Source organism: Mustela putorius, unplaced genomic scaffold, assembly GCF_011764305.1.
Source record: "Mustela putorius furo isolate JIRA1106 unplaced genomic scaffold, ASM1176430v1.1 tig00003834_pilon_pilon_pilon, whole genome shotgun sequence".
Taxonomy (NCBI): Eukaryota; Metazoa; Chordata; class Mammalia; order Carnivora; family Mustelidae; genus Mustela; species Mustela putorius.
In genome coordinates this window covers 100745337-100764281 of record NW_025421987.1, presented here as the reverse complement: position 1 = coordinate 100764281, position 18945 = coordinate 100745337, and the positions used below count along the sequence as shown (strand labels likewise).

Genomic DNA, 18945 nt, shown 5'->3' with positions numbered 1-18945 from the left:
TGTCATCAGAGAAATGAAAATTAAAACTATGAGATACCACCATGTACCCATTAGAATGGCTAAAGTTTTTTAAACTAACAATATCAAATCTTGGAGAAGATGTCGAACAACTAGAATTCTGAGGTATCTTAGGTGGGAATATAAAATAATACAACTTTGGGAAATGATCTTCCAGTTTCTTATAAAACTAAATACATACTCTCTGGGCCAGCAATTCTTCAACTAGTATTTACTGAAAACATGTCCACACAAATACTTGTATAAAAGAATGCTTATAGCAGCTTAATTCATAATGGGTGAAGTGTGTAAACCTGGTGATTCACAGACCTGTACCCCTGGGGATAAAAATATATGTTTATAAAAAATAAAAAATTAAAAAAAAAAACTTAAAACATAATGGCCAAAACATGAAAAAGCCCAGGTATTCATCAACAAGAAATTACAGCACAATCATGCAAAGGAAAATGCAGTATATTCACAAAACGGAGTACTTCTCAGCAATATAAAACAGTACATTATGATAAATGCAACAATTTGGATGAAACTCAAAACATGCTGAGTGTAAGAAGCTTTACACAAAAAAGAGCATTTATATTGTGTGATTACATTTATATGATGTTGTAAAAAGGCAAAATTAACCCATGGTGAAAAAAACAGAACATTGGTCAGCTCTAGAAGGTTAGGATGTGATTGGCTGTGAAAGCGTATGAGGATACTTTGTAGGGCGATAGTGATATATCTTGACGGGGATTTGGATAACACAGGTCTATGCATTTGACAAAACTCAGTGAAAGGTATACTTAATATTTGTACATTTCATGTTTTATAAAATTTACTTCAAAGAAAAAGAACTATTAATAAATATTAAAATTTAGTCAATGATATATGCATGCTGAAAAAGGTACTCATGTCTACAACTTGTTGTGAAACACAAAAAAATAAGATGAATTGATGGATGGATAAATGGATGGATATTTAATAAAGCAAATATAGTAAAATGTTGACAGAATATCTAGATAGTGGGTATACAGATGTTCAGTATCAAATTCTTTCAACCTTTTTTGCAATTACTGAAAACTGTTCTTAAACATTGGAGGAAAAAGTTGTGATTTTGAGAATAGAAGAGATTGGAAAGTCTAGATGCTAGAAACCAGGGAGCAAAAAATTTTTATCAATGCACAGTACTGCCCAGGGACCATGGAATTCTGCAGGTCATAATGTATGTCAGTTTTGTCCATCTTATAAGGGACATGAATAAATCCAGCTATCCTAGCTTGACACTAGCCAATTAAGATCATCAAACAAATCTCTTTGTTCTGATAATCATGCTGAATAAGCAGCCTTCTGGTGATTATAATCTAGCTTCCCATGGAGATTTTTAGAGAAGGAAAAGAGAATATACTGGCCAAACAACAGCTAACTGGCAATTAAAGCTTTTACTTTTAATTAATTAATGGGAGGATTATGATTTCTATAATAGACTTTAAAGTCTGGTTAGACTGAATTATGTGCATTAAAGTGGATCAAATCTCGGTCTACCAAAAACAAAACTGACTTCTCAGCTGAGAAAACTGATTACTGATTACAAGATCAAAAACAATGATTTGTTTTCAATACAGAATTTTAATACCTTAGAATCAGAAAGGCTCCTGAGATCATGGTGATTGTTATCTATTTTTTTTTTCATTAATCATTGTTGAGACACAAATTAATGTTTTTCAAGACTGCTTTCAAATGGAATCAACTCCAAAAAAGCATCATATCAGGCATAAAAGACATAACATTTTCTGGATTAAAGCAAGCCTATATTACTTTCTGGAATATATTCTCATTAAAGCACCCAAGTATGATACAGCAGATATTAACAGACCATACTCATTATTAAAAGTATACATTTAATTACCTGTGTATCCTCAGTATCTGGGAAAGAAGTCTGAGATGCTGTTTCATGTTTTTGCAATGTTGGTCTGCTTAGAAATTGACTAATTTCTTTGGATTTTTGCTGGAGTTGATCTAAGGAAAAGAAAGTAAATAAATAGAAATGATCTCTGCTGCAAGTCTGAAACTTGGTAAGCTATTACCTTATAGAGATACCACCACATGCTATTCACTCTTAATTAAAACTATGATACCAATGACAACATGTTTTTAACAACAGTTTTTAACGGTTTAAATGCTCTGAAGGACCAAAGGCCATCTCAGTAAACCTCTTCCTTAAAAGGGCGCCTGGGTGGCTCAGTGGTTAAGCCGCTGCCTTCGGCTCAGGTCATGATCTCAGGGTCCTGGGATCGAGTCCCGCATCGGGCTCTCTGCTCAGCAGGGAGCCTGCTTCCTCCTCTCTCTCTCTCTGCCTGCCTCTCTGCCTACTTGTGATTTCTCTCTGTCAAATAAATAAATAAAATCTTTAAAAAAAAAAAAAAAAAAAAAAAAAAAAAAAAAAAATTTAAAAAAAAAAAAAAAAAAAAAAAAAAAGGTCAAATAAATGGTCTTAGAATTTTTCACAAAGTCATTTTTCCTTTCCCCCTTGAAAATGCCTTTAGTATTTTTAAATTTTATTTTCTTCACTCTTCAATGAAGCATTATGAATCCCACTAAGATAATATAGCACAACTCTAAACATGTACATAGTCCAGATAAGAGGACAATGTGCTCATATAATACACTGTTTCCACATAATATCCCCCAAGGCTTTCTGGTTAATGTTTAGTTCCTCAATAGAGATCTTCAACTTAACCCTTTCTGAAATCTTTCCTTTAAACATTCTATCAGAATTAAATTAAATTAGAGGCATATATTACTTTATTTTTTAAAATTTATTTATGTATTTGAGAGAGAGAGAGAGACCAAGACAGAAAGCATGTGCACTCTGGTGGGGGAGGCACAGAGGGAGAAGAGAGAGAAAATCCCAAGCAGATGCCACAATGCCATACTGAGCGTGGAGCCCAGTGTGGGACTCAATCCCACAACCCATGAGATCAGAGCCTGAGTTGAAACCAAGAGTCAGATGCTTAACCAACTGAGCCACCCAGGTACACCTGTATTACTTTTCATTAAACCTTCTTAAAGGATAAAAGTTTTCCTTAAAAAGAGTTTATCACTTATAGGTATTTAGATCCATCTTTAGAAGTAAGGATGACTCCATTCAATTCAGTCTCCTGACCTATGTACCTAGATCTATCCTGAGTTTTCCAAAAATCAATTCAAATCCTACTCATTTCAGTCACTGACCCCTTCAGATGGAGGTCACTTTTCACATAGCATTCTTTCTAATCTAGGAGACATTATAATGACCATAATGATTATAATACTAAGCCAGATTATACCTTCAGCCAGAAAAAGGACAAATGACAATGAGTTCAAAAAAGATGAATTCTTATTTCTTCTACTTATTCAATTGACATGAGCAAATCATGTCATTAACAGATCCCAGAAATTTGTAAATAGGAGCCACTCAGGTGCTAAACAAGAGGACTTGAAAGGCAATCAAATACTGACCTTCCAGTTGTTGAATGGTCTGGGCTGAATGAACTGCCTGTTCACTCTTATCTTGGACAAGCTTTGAATTTTCCTCCTTTAGAGCATCACAAGCAGAGTGTAGTTCTTGCTCAGTCTTTTGAAGACTCAAAATGTGAGAGATCTTCTCTTCCATTTCTGCTTTGTGCTTCTGTTCCAAAGCACTGTACCGAGACTGTAGTTCAGCCTGAGCTTGGCCTGCTTGCTCAAGCTGTTCCAGAAGATGATGCATTTCTTCCTGGAGGTTATGGAAGGCTAATTTTCTCTCTGCCACCTCAAGTTGCATCTTTTCCATCAGAATCTTGGACTCTTGTCTTTCTTTTTCCACAGTGCTCCTTAAAGTATTATGCTCAGCTTCCATCTGCTGTAATTGCTGAGAGAGAATCTAAGAAAAAAAGGCAAATCCTCATGAGCCATAAATTCATTCTTTCATAAGCATAGTGAAGTGCCTCTTCTGCGTGAAGCCTGGGGCAAGACACCCACGACCAAACCTACAATTGCGTAAGACCCTGTTTTCACTTCTTCACACTTTTAACAATTTATATTCACACATACTTATTTGTGCCATTATCTCTTACTTCCTATCTCTCCCATTACAAAATAAGTTCAATAAGGGAAGGGACTTTGTTTTATCATCATTGTTCTCCAGCATCTAGCATAGTATATGTCAAACTGAGTACCTGTTGCTCAATAAAGAGTGAATGAATGCAGTTCCTGCCCTCATGGACTCAGAGTTCAGTTGGACAGTCATATTTAACCAGCTAATTATAATTCAAAAATCGTAGAGGCCTTGTAAAGAGATACTTACAAGGTATTAGCAGGAGCAGAGAAGAAGGGAAGTTTGCCAAAAGTCACATAGCTATAACTATTTATATAGTAACTATCTAGTAAGAGGCACTGTCTGACAGCTAAATAAGGGCCTTGGGATCAGGATATAGGTCTTATTAGGATGGGAGATACAGGACAACGTTTCTATGGAAGAAATTCCTCAAAGACAGTTGAAAATCAAGGATATGACTGCCCATCTCCAGCAGCATGCAGCACCCAGATGAACAAGCAGAGAATGGGGGCTGCAGCACCAATTCCATGTTAGTACTTGGCTTCTTGGATGTGATGAGACAAAAACACAGGGAATCCAAGGGCTGATGAAAGACTAGTCCAAATGGTCAAACATGAGGCAACAGCAGCCGGGGAAAGGAGAGAGGCCAAGAAAGAACTAACATACCAAAGGAACAAAGTGAAAGGATCAAGGGACCTTAATGAGAATGAAGGTCAAGACGGACTGAGAAAGGGAACGACAGGATGGGATACAGCCTGGGATGGGATACTTGAGCTTAAGATTTTGGAGTATCAGTGTCTGATCACTTTAGATTTGAGGAATACTGCATGGTGAATTACTTCACACCAACAGAGAATCAACAAAAACAAACAAGGGATAGTACATAAAGCACAAGAACCAATCAAGATAGTAAAGGAGCAAAACGACACGAAGGAAAACTCACTAGAGGAGGACAGAATGACATTCTAGAGAAACTAGGACCCTTGACCTAAAAGCACAAAGAAAAACAGTCACAATGAAAGATGTGAAATACAAGCTTTGTCAGGGAAAGAACGGTATCTGTCTTTCTTATCACTGTATCACCACCACTTAAGCAGAGGATATTTGTTGAAAGGATGAATAAATGGCATCAATGCTCAGAAGACATGATTTTATACATGCTGCCTGGAAACTACAGTGGAAATGGGGGATGGAAGGCACCTGGGGGGCTCAATCAGACTCTTGGTTTTGGCTCAGTTCATGATCTCAGAGGTGTGAGATCGAGCCCCATGTCAAACTCTGCCCTGGGAGTGGAGACTACTTAAGATTCTATCTCTGGAGGGGGCAAGATGACGGAAAAGTAGGAGACCCCATTTCAACCAGTCCCCTAAAATAAGCTAATTATCTACGAGAACACTCTGAACACCCACGAAAGCAGCCCGAGATGTAGGATTATACACTTCTGGATCTCTACAGGGCAGAAGACACCAGTGGAGAGGTAAAGCAGAGTGGGAACAATTGGACTAATATAGGAAGATAAACAGAAGGGGAGGGAGCCACTAGAAGCAACCCATTTGAAAGTAATACCCCAATATAAGTGTCCTGTGATGGGGACCAGCATTGACTTAGAGTCCGGTTAAAAGCACTCAAAAAGAGTAAAAGATCTTAAGAGGCAACTGGGGTTATCGGGCAGTACAGGCACAGCCTAAGCCCACGGTCCCAGAACAGCCACCACCAGCAACCATCCATGCCAGAGAGAGTGCAGCGGAGCCCCCAGGGTTGCAGGGATTGCACCACGCTTCAGCTGGGCACACTCCTGCCCCCACATGAGAGAGTCTGGTGACAGTGCCAGCCTGTGCTCCCAGGAATTTTTGCGCACTCTGCAACTGGGGTCTGACCCACTCCCTGCCAGTGCCCGAGAAAGCTCCATGCAGGCGCTAGACAGCAGTCTCTAGGACCAGACAATGGTCTGGACTCTCCCAGCCAGGGCTGAAGGAACTCAGTGCAATCTCTGTGGTGGCAGCCTGAGGTCTGGACCCCAGATAGTAGTCCCAGTGAAGGCAGCCACCAGAAGTGGGCTCCCTGGACTAATATCGCTCATGGTTTTAGGGGTACAGGGGTGCAGAGACAAGTGGGCACTTCAGGCAACCTGAGACAGTGTTTGGGGATGTGGTCTGCCTGTGGGAGGCTGCACGACTCAGCGGAGTTTGCAGAGGAGGAGTCTGTGTGTTCTGGACCACCTTCTCTCTGAGACGGAGGTCTGGGTACAGTTTGCTTTCCAACAAACCTCCAAAAAGCCTGCAAAAAAGCCGCCAAAGAAAAAAAACCCTCCAGAGAATAAAAGCCTGAAAAACTGGTTTCCACAGAGCCCAGCCCCTTGACCAGGGGCAGGAGGACTCAACCCAAGCAAGACTGACTGAAAAACAACACAGCAGTCCCCTACCCCAGAAAGCCAGCCAAAAGAACAAGAGGACAACCACCACAGGGTCACCATAAAACTGTAAAATGCCAATATGGGTGGAAACAATATATTGCGCCAAAAACCTGTATATTTCATAGAAACAACTTTTATTTTTAATTCGTTCTCATTATTCTTGTTCTTTTTTTAACCTACTTACCATTACAATAGAGGTTCAGTATAACATATACTATAATAACCTTTTAACTTGAACTTTTTTCATACATATACCTCTGTTTTCTTTTTCTGTTCTATTTTTTTTAATATACATATAGATATAAGCTTCAAGGTAATCTTCGTTCCCTAATCAATACTACTCCTATATATAAACCATATATATATATATATATATATATAAACCTATATATAAACAATAGACAGTAACAGTCATCTTACAGGCAATACAATGGCACTAAATTCATGTCTGTCAATAGTTACCCTGAATGTAAATAGACTAAACGCCACAATCAAAAGACACAGAGTATCAGAATGGATTAAAAAAAAAAAGTATCAAAATGCTGTCTACAAGAAACCCATTTCAGACCCAAAGACACCTCCAGATTTAAAGTCCATGCTAATGGACATCAAAAGAAAGCTGGGGTGGCAATCCTTATATCAGATCAATTAGATTTTAAGCCAAAGACTATATATAATAAGAGATGAGGAAGGACAGCATATCATACTCAAAGGGTCTGCCCAACAAGAAGATCTAACAATTGTAAATATCTATGCCCCTAACATGGGAGCAGCCAACTATAAAAACCAAATAACAAAATCAAAGAAACACATTGACAATAATACAATAATAGCAGAGGACTTTAACACTCCCCTCACCGAAATGGACAGATTATCCAAACAAAAGATCAACAAGGAAATAAAGGCCTTAAATGACACACTGGACCAGATGGACATCACAGATATATTTAGAACATTCCATCCCAATGCAACAGAATATAAATTCTTCTCTAGTGCACATGGGAACATGCTCCAGAATAGATCACATCCTGGGTCATAAATCAGGTCTCAACCAGGATCAAAAGACTGGGATGATTCTTTGCATATTTTCAAACAACAATGCTCTGAAGCAAGAACTCAAGAGGAAAGTTGGAAAGAACCCAAATACATGGAACTAAAGAGCATCCTTCTAAAGAATGAATGGGTCAACCAAGAAATTAAAGAAGAATTGAAAAAATTCATGGAAACAACTGATAATGAAAACACAACGGTCCAAAAACTGTGGGACACAGCAAAGGCAGTCCTGAGAGGAAAATGTATAGCAGTACAAGCCTTTCTCAAGAAACAAGAAAGGTCTCAAATACAAAACCTACCCCTACCCCTAAAGGAGCTGAAGAAAGAACAACAGAGAAAGCCTAAACCCAGCAGAAGAAGAGAAATAATAAGGATCAGAGCAGAAATCAAGGAAATGGAAACAAACAAACAAAAAAAACCAATAGAACAAATTAACGAAACTAGGAGCTGGTTCTTTAAAAGAATTAATAAGATTGATAAACCCCTGGCCAGACTTATCAAAAAGAAAAGAGAAAGGACCCAAATAAATAAAATGATGAAGGAAAGAGGAGAGATCACAACCAGCACCAAAGAAATACAAACAATTATAAGAACATATTATAAGCAACTATACGGCAGCAAATTTCACAATCTGGAAGAAATGGAGAAATTCCTAGAGACATATAAACTATCACAACTGAACCAGGAAGAAATAGAAAACCTGAACAGACCCATAACCATTAAGGAGATTGAAGCGGTCATCAAAATTCTCCAAACAAACAAGAGCCCAGGGCCAGACGGCTTCCCAGGGGAATTCTACCAGACATTTAAAGAAGAATACATACCTATTCTGCTAAACTGTTCAAAAAATATAAATGGAAGGAAAACTTCCAAACTGATTTTATGAGGCCAGAATTACCTTGATCCGAAAACCAGACAAGGATCCCATCAAAAAAGAGAATTACAGACCAATATCCTTGATGAACACAGATGTGAAAATTTTCACCAAAATACTAGCCAATAGGATCCAACAGTACACTAAAAGGATTATTCACCATGACCAAGTGGGATTTATCCTGGGCTGCAAGTTTGGTTCAATATCCTCAAATCAATCAATGTGATAAAATACATTAATAAAAAGAAAGAACAGGAACTATATGATACTCTCAATAGATGCTGAAAAAGCTTTTGACAAAGTACAGCATCCTTTCTTGATCAAAACTCTTTATAGTGTAGGGATAAAGAGTACATACCTCAATATCATCAAAGCCATCTATGAAAAACCCACTGTGAATATCATTCTCAACGGAGAAAAAACTGAGAGCTTTTCTGCTAAGGTCAGGAACATGGCAGAGATGTCCATTATCACCACTGCTATTCAACATAGTACTAGAAGTCCTAGCCTCAACAGTCAGACAACAAAAAGAAATTAAAGCATCCGAATCGGCAAAGAAGAAGTCAAATTATCACTCTTTGCAGATGATATTACACTATATGTGGAAAACCCAAAAGACTCCACTCCAAATCTGCCAGAACTTGTACAGGAATTCAGTAAAGTTTCAGAATATAAAATCAATGCACAGAAATCAGTTGCATTTCTATACACCAACAACAAGACAGAAGAAAAAAGAAATAAGGAGTCAATCCATTTAAAATCGCACCCAAAACCATACAATACCTAGGAATAAACCTAACCAAAGTGGCAAAGAATCTATACTCAGAAAACTATAAAGTACTCATGAAAGAAATTGAGGAAGACACAAAGAAATGAAAAAATGTTCCATGCTCATGGATTGGAAGAGCAAATATTGTGAAAATGTCTATGCTACCTAAAGCAATCTACACGTTTAATGCAATCCCTATCAAAATGCCATCCATTTTTTTCAAAGAAATGGAGCAAATAATCCTAAAATTTATGTGGAACCAGAAAAGACGTCGAATAGCCAGAGGAACAAAGAAAAAGAAAGCCAAAGTTGGTGGCATCACAATTCCAGACTTCAAGCTCTATTACAAAGCTGTATTCATCAAGTCAGTATGGTACTGGAACAAAAACAGACAGCTCAATGGAAAAGAACAGAGAGTCCAGAAATAGACCCTCAACTCTATGGTCAACTAATCTTCAACAAAGCAGGAAAGAATGTCCAAAGGAAAAAAGACAGCCTCTTCAATAAGTGGTGCTGGGAAAATTGGACAGCCACATGCAGAAAAATGAAATTGGACCATTTCCTTACACCACACATGAACACAGACTCAAAATGGATGAAAGACCTTAATGTGAGAAAGGAACCCATCAAAATCCTTGAGAACACAGGCAGCAACCTCTTCGACCTCAGCCACAACAACTTCTTCCTAGGAACATCGCCAAAGGCAAGGGAAGCAAGGGCAAAAATGAACTATTGGGACCTCATAAAAATCAAGAGCTTTTGCACAGCAAAGGAAACAGTTAACAAAACCAAAAGAAAACTGACAGAATGGGAGAAGATATTTGCAAACAACCTATCAGATAAAGGGCTAGTATCCAAAATCTATAAAGAGCTTAGCAAACTCAACACCCAAAGAACAAATAATCCAATCAAGAAATGGGCAGAGGACATGAACAGACATTTCTGCAAAGAAACATCCAGATGGCCAATAGACACATGAAAAAGTGCTCCACATCACTTGGCATCAGGGAAATACAAATCAAAATCACAATGAGATATCACCTCACAACAGTCACAATGGCTAAAATTAATAAGTCAGGCAATGACAGACGCTGGCAAGGATGTGGAGAAAGGGGAACCCTCCTACACTGTTGGTGAGAATGAAAGCAGGGGCAACCACTCTGGAAAACAGTATGGAGATTTCTCAAAAAGTTGAAAATAGAGCTACCCTAAGACCCAGCAATTGCACTACTGGGTATTTACCCTAAAGATACAAACGTAGTGAACCGAAGGGGCACGTGCACCTGAATGTTTATAGCAGCAATGTCCACTATAGCCAAACTATGGAAAGAACCTAGATGTCCATTGACAGATGAATGGATAAAGATGTGGTAATATGTGCGATGACGTGGATGGGACTAGAGGGTATCATGCTTAGAGAAATAAGTCAATCGGAGAAAGACAACTATCATATGATCTCCCTGATATGAGGAAGTGGAGATGCAACATGGGGGGTTCAGGGGGTAGGAGAAGAATGAATGAAACAAGATGGGATTGGGAGGGAGACAAACCATAAGTGGCTCTTCTTTTTTTTAAAGATTTTATTTATTGGGGCACCTGGGTGGCTCAGTGGGTTAACCCTCTGTCTTTGGCTCAGGTCATGATCTCAGGGTTCTGGGATCGAGCCCCGCATCTGGCTCTCTGCTCAGCAGGGAGTCTGCTTCCTCCTCTCTCTCTGTCTGCCTCTCTGCCTACCTGTGATCTCTGTCAAATAAATAAATAAATAAATAAATAAATAAATCTAAAAACAACTAGCTAAATAAATAAATAAATAAAAAGATTTTATTTATTTATTTGACAGACAGGGATTATAAGTAGGCAGAGAGGCAGGCAGAGAGAGGAGGAAGCAGGCTTCCTGCAGAGCAGAGAGCCCAATGCGGGACTCGATCCCAGGACCCCGGGACCATGACCTGAGCCGAAGGCAGAGGCTTAACCCACTGAGCCACCCAGGTGCCCCCCATAAGGGACTCTTAATCTCACAAAACAAGCTGAGGGATGTTGGGGGGAGGGGGTTTGGGAGAGGGGGGTGGGGTTATGGACATTGAGGAGGGTATGTGCTATGGTGAGTGCTGTGAAGTGTGTAAACCTGGCGATTCACAAACCTGTACCCCTGGGGATAAAAATACATTTTATGTTTATAAAAAATAAAACAGGAATATGAAAAAAATAAATAAAACATGAATATGAAAAAAAAAGATGTGGTAAATACATACAATGGAATACTATGCAGCCATCAAAAGAAATGAAATCTTATCATTTGTGAAGACTGTGGATGGAACTAAAGGGTATTATGCTGAGCGAAATAAGTTAATCAGAGAAAGACAACTATCATAGGATCTCCCTGATATGAGGATGTGGAGAGGCAATGTGGAGGATTTGGGGGGTAGGAAAAGAATAAATTAAATAAGATGGGATTGGGAGGGAGACAAACCATGAGACTTAATCTCACAAAACAAACTGAAATTTGCCAGGGGAGGAGGTAGGGAAAGGGTGATTAGGTTATGGGCATTAGGGAGGGTATGTGCTAACGGTGAGTGCTGTGAAGTGTATAAACCTGGCGATTCACAGACCTGTACCCCTGGGGCTAGTAATACATTATATGTTAATAAAAAAATTTAAAAATTAAAAAAAAACAGTATAACAAACATCAATGTATCCCACACCCAGGAAAAAAAAAACACTACTAATTTTTTTAAAAATGCTATCAATGAGATCCAATCTAATCTAAATACTCTAACAGCTAGGGTAACTGAGGCAGAAGACAGAATTAATGTTCTAGAGGACAAACTGATAGAGAAAAAGGATCAGGGGGAGGCCTGGAACAAACAGTTTAGAAGCCATGGAAACAGAATTAGGAAAATAAATGATGTCATGAAATGTTCCTAAATCAAAATTACTGGTATCCCTGAGGGGGAGAAGAAGGAAAGAAGACTAGAAGATATAGTTAAACAAATTTTCCATGAAAATTTTTCTAATCTGGGGAATGGAACCAGTGTTTGTGTCCTAGGGGTAGAAAGAACACCCCCAAAGATCAACAAATCTAGAAAGACCTTGAGGCACTTGACTATGAGGCTCTTGACTATAAGACTGACAAATCATAATTTTAGACAAGAGCTTTTGAGAGGAAATCAGGGAAGAGATTCCTTACATAAAGAGGAAGGCCCATCAGAATAACATCAGACCTGTCCACAGAAACCTGGCAAGCCAGAAAAGGCTGGCAAGACATATTCAGGGCACTTAATTAGAAGAACATGCAGCCAAGCATACTTTATTCAGCAAGGCTGACATTCAAAATGGATGGAGAGATAAAGAGTTTCCAAGACCAGCAGGGTTTAAAAGAGTATGTGACCACCAAGCCGGCACTGCAAGAAATAGTAACTGGGCCTCTATAAAAGAAGAAAGAACCCAAGAGTGTCACAGAACAGAAATCTACAGAGACAATCCATAGAAACAAGGACTTCACAGGCAACATGATGTCAATAAAAACATATCTTTCAATCATCACTCTCAACGTGAACAGCCTAAATACTCCCATAAAACAGCACAGTGTTGCAGACTGGATAAAACAGGACCGGTCCATATTTGCCTGTAAGAGACCCATCTGGAACCTAAGGATACATCCAGACTGAAAGTGAAGGGATGGAGAAGCATCTTTCATACCAAAGGGCCTCAAAAGAAAGCTGGGGTAGTGATTCTCATATCAGATAAATTAGATTTTAAGCTAAAAACTATAGTCAGAAATAAAGAAGGACACTACATCATTCTTAAAGAGTCTATCCACCAAGACGATCTAACAATTGTAAATATTTATGTCCCCAATACAGGAGCAGCCTACTACATAAGACAACTGTTAATCAAAATAGTCATATTGATATGAATACATTAATACTAGGGGATCTTAACATACCACTCTCAGTAACAGATCATCCAAGCAGAAAATCAGTAAAGGAACTAAAGCACTGAATGACACATTGGACCAGATGGACTTCATAGATATATACAGAACATTCTACCCTAAAACAACAGAATAATCATTCTTCTCACGTGCAAATGGAACCTTCTCCAGAATAGACCACATGCTAGGTCACAAATCAGGGCTCAACCGATATCAAAAGACTGAGATTATTCCCTGTATATTCTCAGACCATAATGCTTTGAAATTGGAATTTAACCACAAGAAGGCTTAAAAATGAATTCAAACTCTTGGAAGGTAAAGACCACCCTGCTTAAGATGGTTTTGATCAACCAGGAAATCAAAGAACTTAATTCCTGGAAACCAATGAGAATGAAGACACTTCAGTCCAAAACCTATGGGATATGGCAAAGGCGGTCCTAAGGGGGAAATACATAGCCATCCAAGCCTCCCTCAAAAAAACTAAAAAATCCAGACCACAGCAGCTATCTCTACACCTTCAAGAACTGGAGAACCAACAACAAATTAAGCCAACACCACAAACAAGAAGGGAATTAATCAAGATTAAAGCAGAGATCAATGAGATAGAAACTAGAGATACAGTAGAACATATCAACAAAACTAGAAGCTGTTTTTTTGAAAGATCATTAAGTTCGATAAACCATTGGCCAAACTAATCCAAAAGAAAAGAGTGAGGACCCAAATTAATAAAATTATGAATGAAAAGGGAGAGATCACAACTAACACCAAGGAAATGGAAACAATCATCAGAAATTCTCATCAACGGTTAGACAACAGTAAGTTAAGCAACCTAGAAGAAATGGGTGCATTCCTGGAAAACGATAAACTTCCAAAACTGAATCAGGAAGAAACTGACAACTGGAATAGACCAATATCTAGTAAATAGAGTGAAGCAGTGATCAAAAACCTGCCAAAATACAAGAGCCCAGGACCTGATGGATCCCTGGAGAATTATAACAAGCATTCAAAGAAGAAATAATACCTATTCTCTTGAAGGTGTTTCAAAATATAGATACAGAAGGAAAACTTCCAGACTCTTTTAATGAAGTCAGCATTACCCTGATCCCAGAACCAGGCAAAGTCCCCACCAAAAAGGAGAATTTCAATATCCCTGATAATGAAATATCCAATATCCCAAATAACCAATATCCCTGATAAATATGGATGCCAACATTCTCGAAAAGATCCTAGCAAATAGAATTCAACAGTACATTAAAAAGATTGTCCACCATGACCAGGTGGGATACATTCCTGGGCTACAAGGATGGTTCAAATTCTCAAATCAATCAAAGTGACAGAACAAATCAATAAGAGAAGAGAGAAGAACCACATTGGTCCTCTCAATTGATGCAGAAAAAGCATTTGACAAAATCCAGCATCCATTCCTGATTAAAATGCTTCAATTTTAGTATATGTGCTGCCGAAGCGAGCACTAAAATGCTTCAAAGTACAGGGATAGAGGGAACATTCCTGAACTTCATAAAATCTATCTATGAAAGACCCACAGCAAATACCATCCTCAATGGGAAAAAGATCACAGCCTTCCCATTGAGATCAGGAACACAACAAGGATGCCCACTCTCACCACTCTTGTTCAACATAGTATTAGAAGTCCTAGCAACAGCAATCAGACAACAAAGAGAAATAAAAGGTATTCAAATTGGTAACGAAGAAGTCAAACTCTCTCTTCGCAGATGACATGATTCTTTATATGGAAAACCCAAAAGACTCCACCTCCAAACTACTAGAACTCATACAACAATTCAGCAACGTGGCAGGATACAAAGTCAATGTGCAGAAATCAGTAGCTTCCTTATACACTAATAATGAAAATACAGAAAGGGAAATTAGAGAATCGATTCCATTTACTATAGCACCAAGAACCATAAGATACCTGGGAATAAACCTAACCGAAGAGGTAAAGGATCTGTACTTGAGGAACTACAGAACACTCATCAAAGAAACTGAAGAAGACAAAAAAAGATGGAAGACCATTCCATGCTCTTGGATTGGAAGAATAAACATTGTTAAAATGTCTATACTGCCTAGAGCAATCTATACTTTTAATGCCATTCCGATCAAAATTCCACCGGTATTCTTCAAAGAGCAGGAGCAAATAATCCAAAAATTTGTATGGAATCAGAAGAGACCCCGAATCGCTAAGGAAATGTTGAAAAACAAAAATAAAACTGGGGGCATCATGTTACCTGATTTCAAGCTTCACTACAAAGCTCTGATCACCAAGACAGCATGGTACTGGCATAAAAATAGACACATAGAACAGTGGAGCAGAGTAAAGAGCCCAGATATGGACCTTCAACTCTATGGTCAAATAATCCTTGACAAAACAGGAAAAAAATACAGTGGGAAAAAAAGACAGTCTCTTCAATAAATGGTGCTGGGAAAACTGGACAGCTATATGTAGAAGAATGAAACTAGACCATTCTCTTACACCGTACATAAAGATAAACTCAAAACGGATAAAAGACCTCAACGTGAGACAGGAATCCATCAGAATCCTAGAGGAGAATATAGGCAGTAACCTCTTCGATATCAGCCACAGCAACTTCTTCCAAGATATGTCTCCAAAGGCAAAGGAAACAAAAGCAAAAATGAACTTTTGGGACTTCATCATCAAAAGCTTCTGCAAAGCCAAGGAAACAGTCCACAAAACAAAGAGGCAATGCACGGAATGGGACAAGATATTTGCAAATGACAGCACAGACAAAAGGTTGATATCCAGAATCTATAAAGAACTCCTCAAACTCAACATACAGAAAACAGACAATCATATCAAAAAATGGGCAGAAGATATGAACAGACACTTCTCCAACGAAGACATACAAATGGCTATCAGACACATGAAAAAATGTTCATCATCACTAGGCATCAGGGAGATTCAAATTAAAAGCACATTGAGATACCACCTTACACCAGTTAGAATGGCCAAAATTAGCAAAACAGGAAACATGTGTTGGAGGGGATGTGAAGAAAGGGGAACCCTCTTACACTGTTGGTGGGAATGCAAGTTGGTGCAGCCACGTTGGAGAACAGTGTGGAGATTCCTCAAGAAAATAAAAACAGAGCTTCCCTATGACCCTGCAATTGCCCTACTGGGTATTTACCCCAAAGATACAGATGTCATGAAAAGAAGGGCCATCTGTACCCCAGTGTTTACAGCAGCAATGGCCACGGTCGCCAAACCGTGGAAAGAACCAAGATGCCCTTCAACAGACAAATGGATAAGGAACGTGTGGTCCATATACACTATGGAGTATTATGCCTCCATCAGAAAGGATGAATACCCAACTTCTGTAGCAACATGGACGGGACTGGAAGAGATTATGCTGAGTGAAGTAAGTCAAGCAGAGAGAGTCAATTATCACATGGTTTCACTTATTTGTGGAGCATAACAAATCGCATGGAGGACAAGGGGAGTTAGAGAGGAGAAGGGAGTTGAGGGAAATCAGAAGGGGAGGTGAACCATGAGAGACTATGGACTCTGAAAAACAATCTGAGGGGGCTGAAGGGGTGGGAGGTGGGAGGTTGGGGGAACCAGGTGGTGGGTACTGGAGAGAGCACGTATTGCATGGAGCACTGGGTGTGGTGCAAAAACAATGAATACTGTTACGCTAAACACACATTTTAAAAATTTAAAAAAAAAAAAAAAAAAAGATTGTCCACCATGACCAGGTGGGATTCATCCATGGGATATAAGGGTGGCTCAACATTCACAAATCAATCAATGTGATAGAATAAATCAATAAGAGAAGAGAAAAGAAGCACATGGTCCTCTCAATTGACACAGAAAAAGCATTTGACAAGATACAGCATCTGTTCTGATTAAAACGCTTCAAAGTATAGGGATAGAGGAAACATTCCTCACCTTCATTAAATCTATCTATGAAAACCCCACAGCGAATATATTCTCAATGGGGAAAAGCAGACAGTCTTCCTTTGAGATCAGTAACACGACAAGGATGTCCACTCTTGCCACTGTTGTTCAACATAGTACTAGAAGTCCTAGCAAGAGCAATCACACAACAAAAAGAAATAAAAGGTATTCAAATAAGCAAAGAAGTCAAACTCTTTCTCTTCGCAGATGACATGATACTTTATATGAAAAACCTAAAGGACTCCACCCCCAAACTACTAGACCTCATACAGCAATTCAGTAATGTGGCAGGATAGAAAATCAATGTCCAGAAATCAGTTGCTATCTTATACACTAACAATGAAAATATAGAAAGGGGAATTAAGCCCTGTACCCCTGGGGATAAAAATATATGTTATCAAAAATAAAAAATTTAAAAAAAAAAAAAATAAATAAATAAATAAAAAGGGGAATTAGAGAATTAATTCCATTTACTATAGCACCAAGAACCATAACATACCCGGGAATAAACTTAACCAAAGAGGTAAAGGATCTGTACTCGAGGAACTACAGAACACTCATGAAAGAAATTGAAAAAGACATAAAAAGATAGAAGAGCATTCCATTCTCATAGATTGGAAGAATAAACATTGTTAAAATGTCTATACTGCCTAGAGCAATCTATACTTTCAATGCCATCTCAATCAAAATTCCACTGGCATATTTTAAAGAGCTGGAACAAACAATCCTAAAATTTATATGGTACCAGAAGATACCCCGAGTTGCTAAGGAAATGTTGAAAAAGAAAAACAAAACTGGGGGCATCAAATTGCCTGATTTCAAGCTTTACTGCAAAGCTGTGATCACCAAGACAGCATGGTACTGGCATAAAAACAGACACATAGACCAGTGGAACAGAGTAGAGAGCCCAGATATGGACCCTCAACTCTATGGTCAAATAATCTTCGACAAAGCAGGAAAAAATACACAGTGGAAAAAAGACAGTCTCTTCAATAAATGGTGCTGGGAAAATTGGACAGCTATGTATAGAAGAATGAAACTCGACTATTCTCTTACACCATACACAAAGATAAATCGAAATGGATAAAAGACCTCAATGTGAGACAGGAATTTATCAAAATCCTAGAGCAAAACATAGGCAGTAACCTCTTTGACACTGGCCACAGCAACTTCTTTCAAGACATGTCTTCAAAGACAAAGAAAACAAAAGCGAAGATGAACTTTTGGGACTTCATCAAAATCAAAAGCTTCTGCACAGCAAAGGAAACAGTCAACAAAACAAAGAGGCAACCCACAGAATGGGAGAAGATAATCACAAATAACACTACAGACAAACGGCTGATACACAAGATCTATAAAGAACTCCTCAAACTCAGCACACACAAAACAGATAACCATGTCAAAAAATGGACAGAAGACATGAAGAGACACTTCTCCAAAGAAGACATACAAAGGGCACATGAAAAAATGTCATCATTAGCAATCAGGGAGATTCAAATCAAAACCACATTGAGATACCACCTGACACCAGTTAGAATGGCCAAAATTAACAAGATGGTAAACAACAAGTGTTGGAGAGGATGTGGAGAAAGGGGAACCCTCTTACACTGTTGGTGGGAATGCAAGTTGGTGCAGCCACTTTGGAAAACAGTGTGGAGATTCCTTAAGAAATTAAAAATACAACTACCTTATGACCCTGCAATTGCACTACTGGGTATTTACCCCAGAGATTCAGATATAGTGAAAAGAAGGGCCATATGCACCCTAGTGTTCATAGCAGCAATTTCCACACTAGCCATCAGAGAGATTCAAATCAAAACCACATTGAGATACCACCTTACACCAGTAAGAATGGCCAAAATTAACAAGACGGTAAACAGCAAGTTTTGGGAGAGG

General features: G+C 38.6%; 1 protein-coding gene across 4 annotated transcripts in view; it reads right to left on the bottom strand.

Moving 5' to 3' along the window:
* GOLGB1 (golgin B1) overlaps positions 1 to 18945 on the bottom strand; it is a 116551-nt gene that overhangs the window by 56444 nt on the left and 41162 nt on the right. For all 4 annotated transcript variants that reach the window (XM_004745490.3, XM_013052694.2, XM_004745491.3 and 1 more), the window contains 2 exons: positions 3496 to 3898; positions 1904 to 2013 (listed from right to left, as the gene is read on the bottom strand). In XM_004745490.3, the coding sequence (XP_004745547.2) occupies positions 1904 to 2013; positions 3496 to 3898 (513 nt within the window). The remainder of the gene's footprint in view (positions 1 to 1903; positions 2014 to 3495; positions 3899 to 18945) is intronic.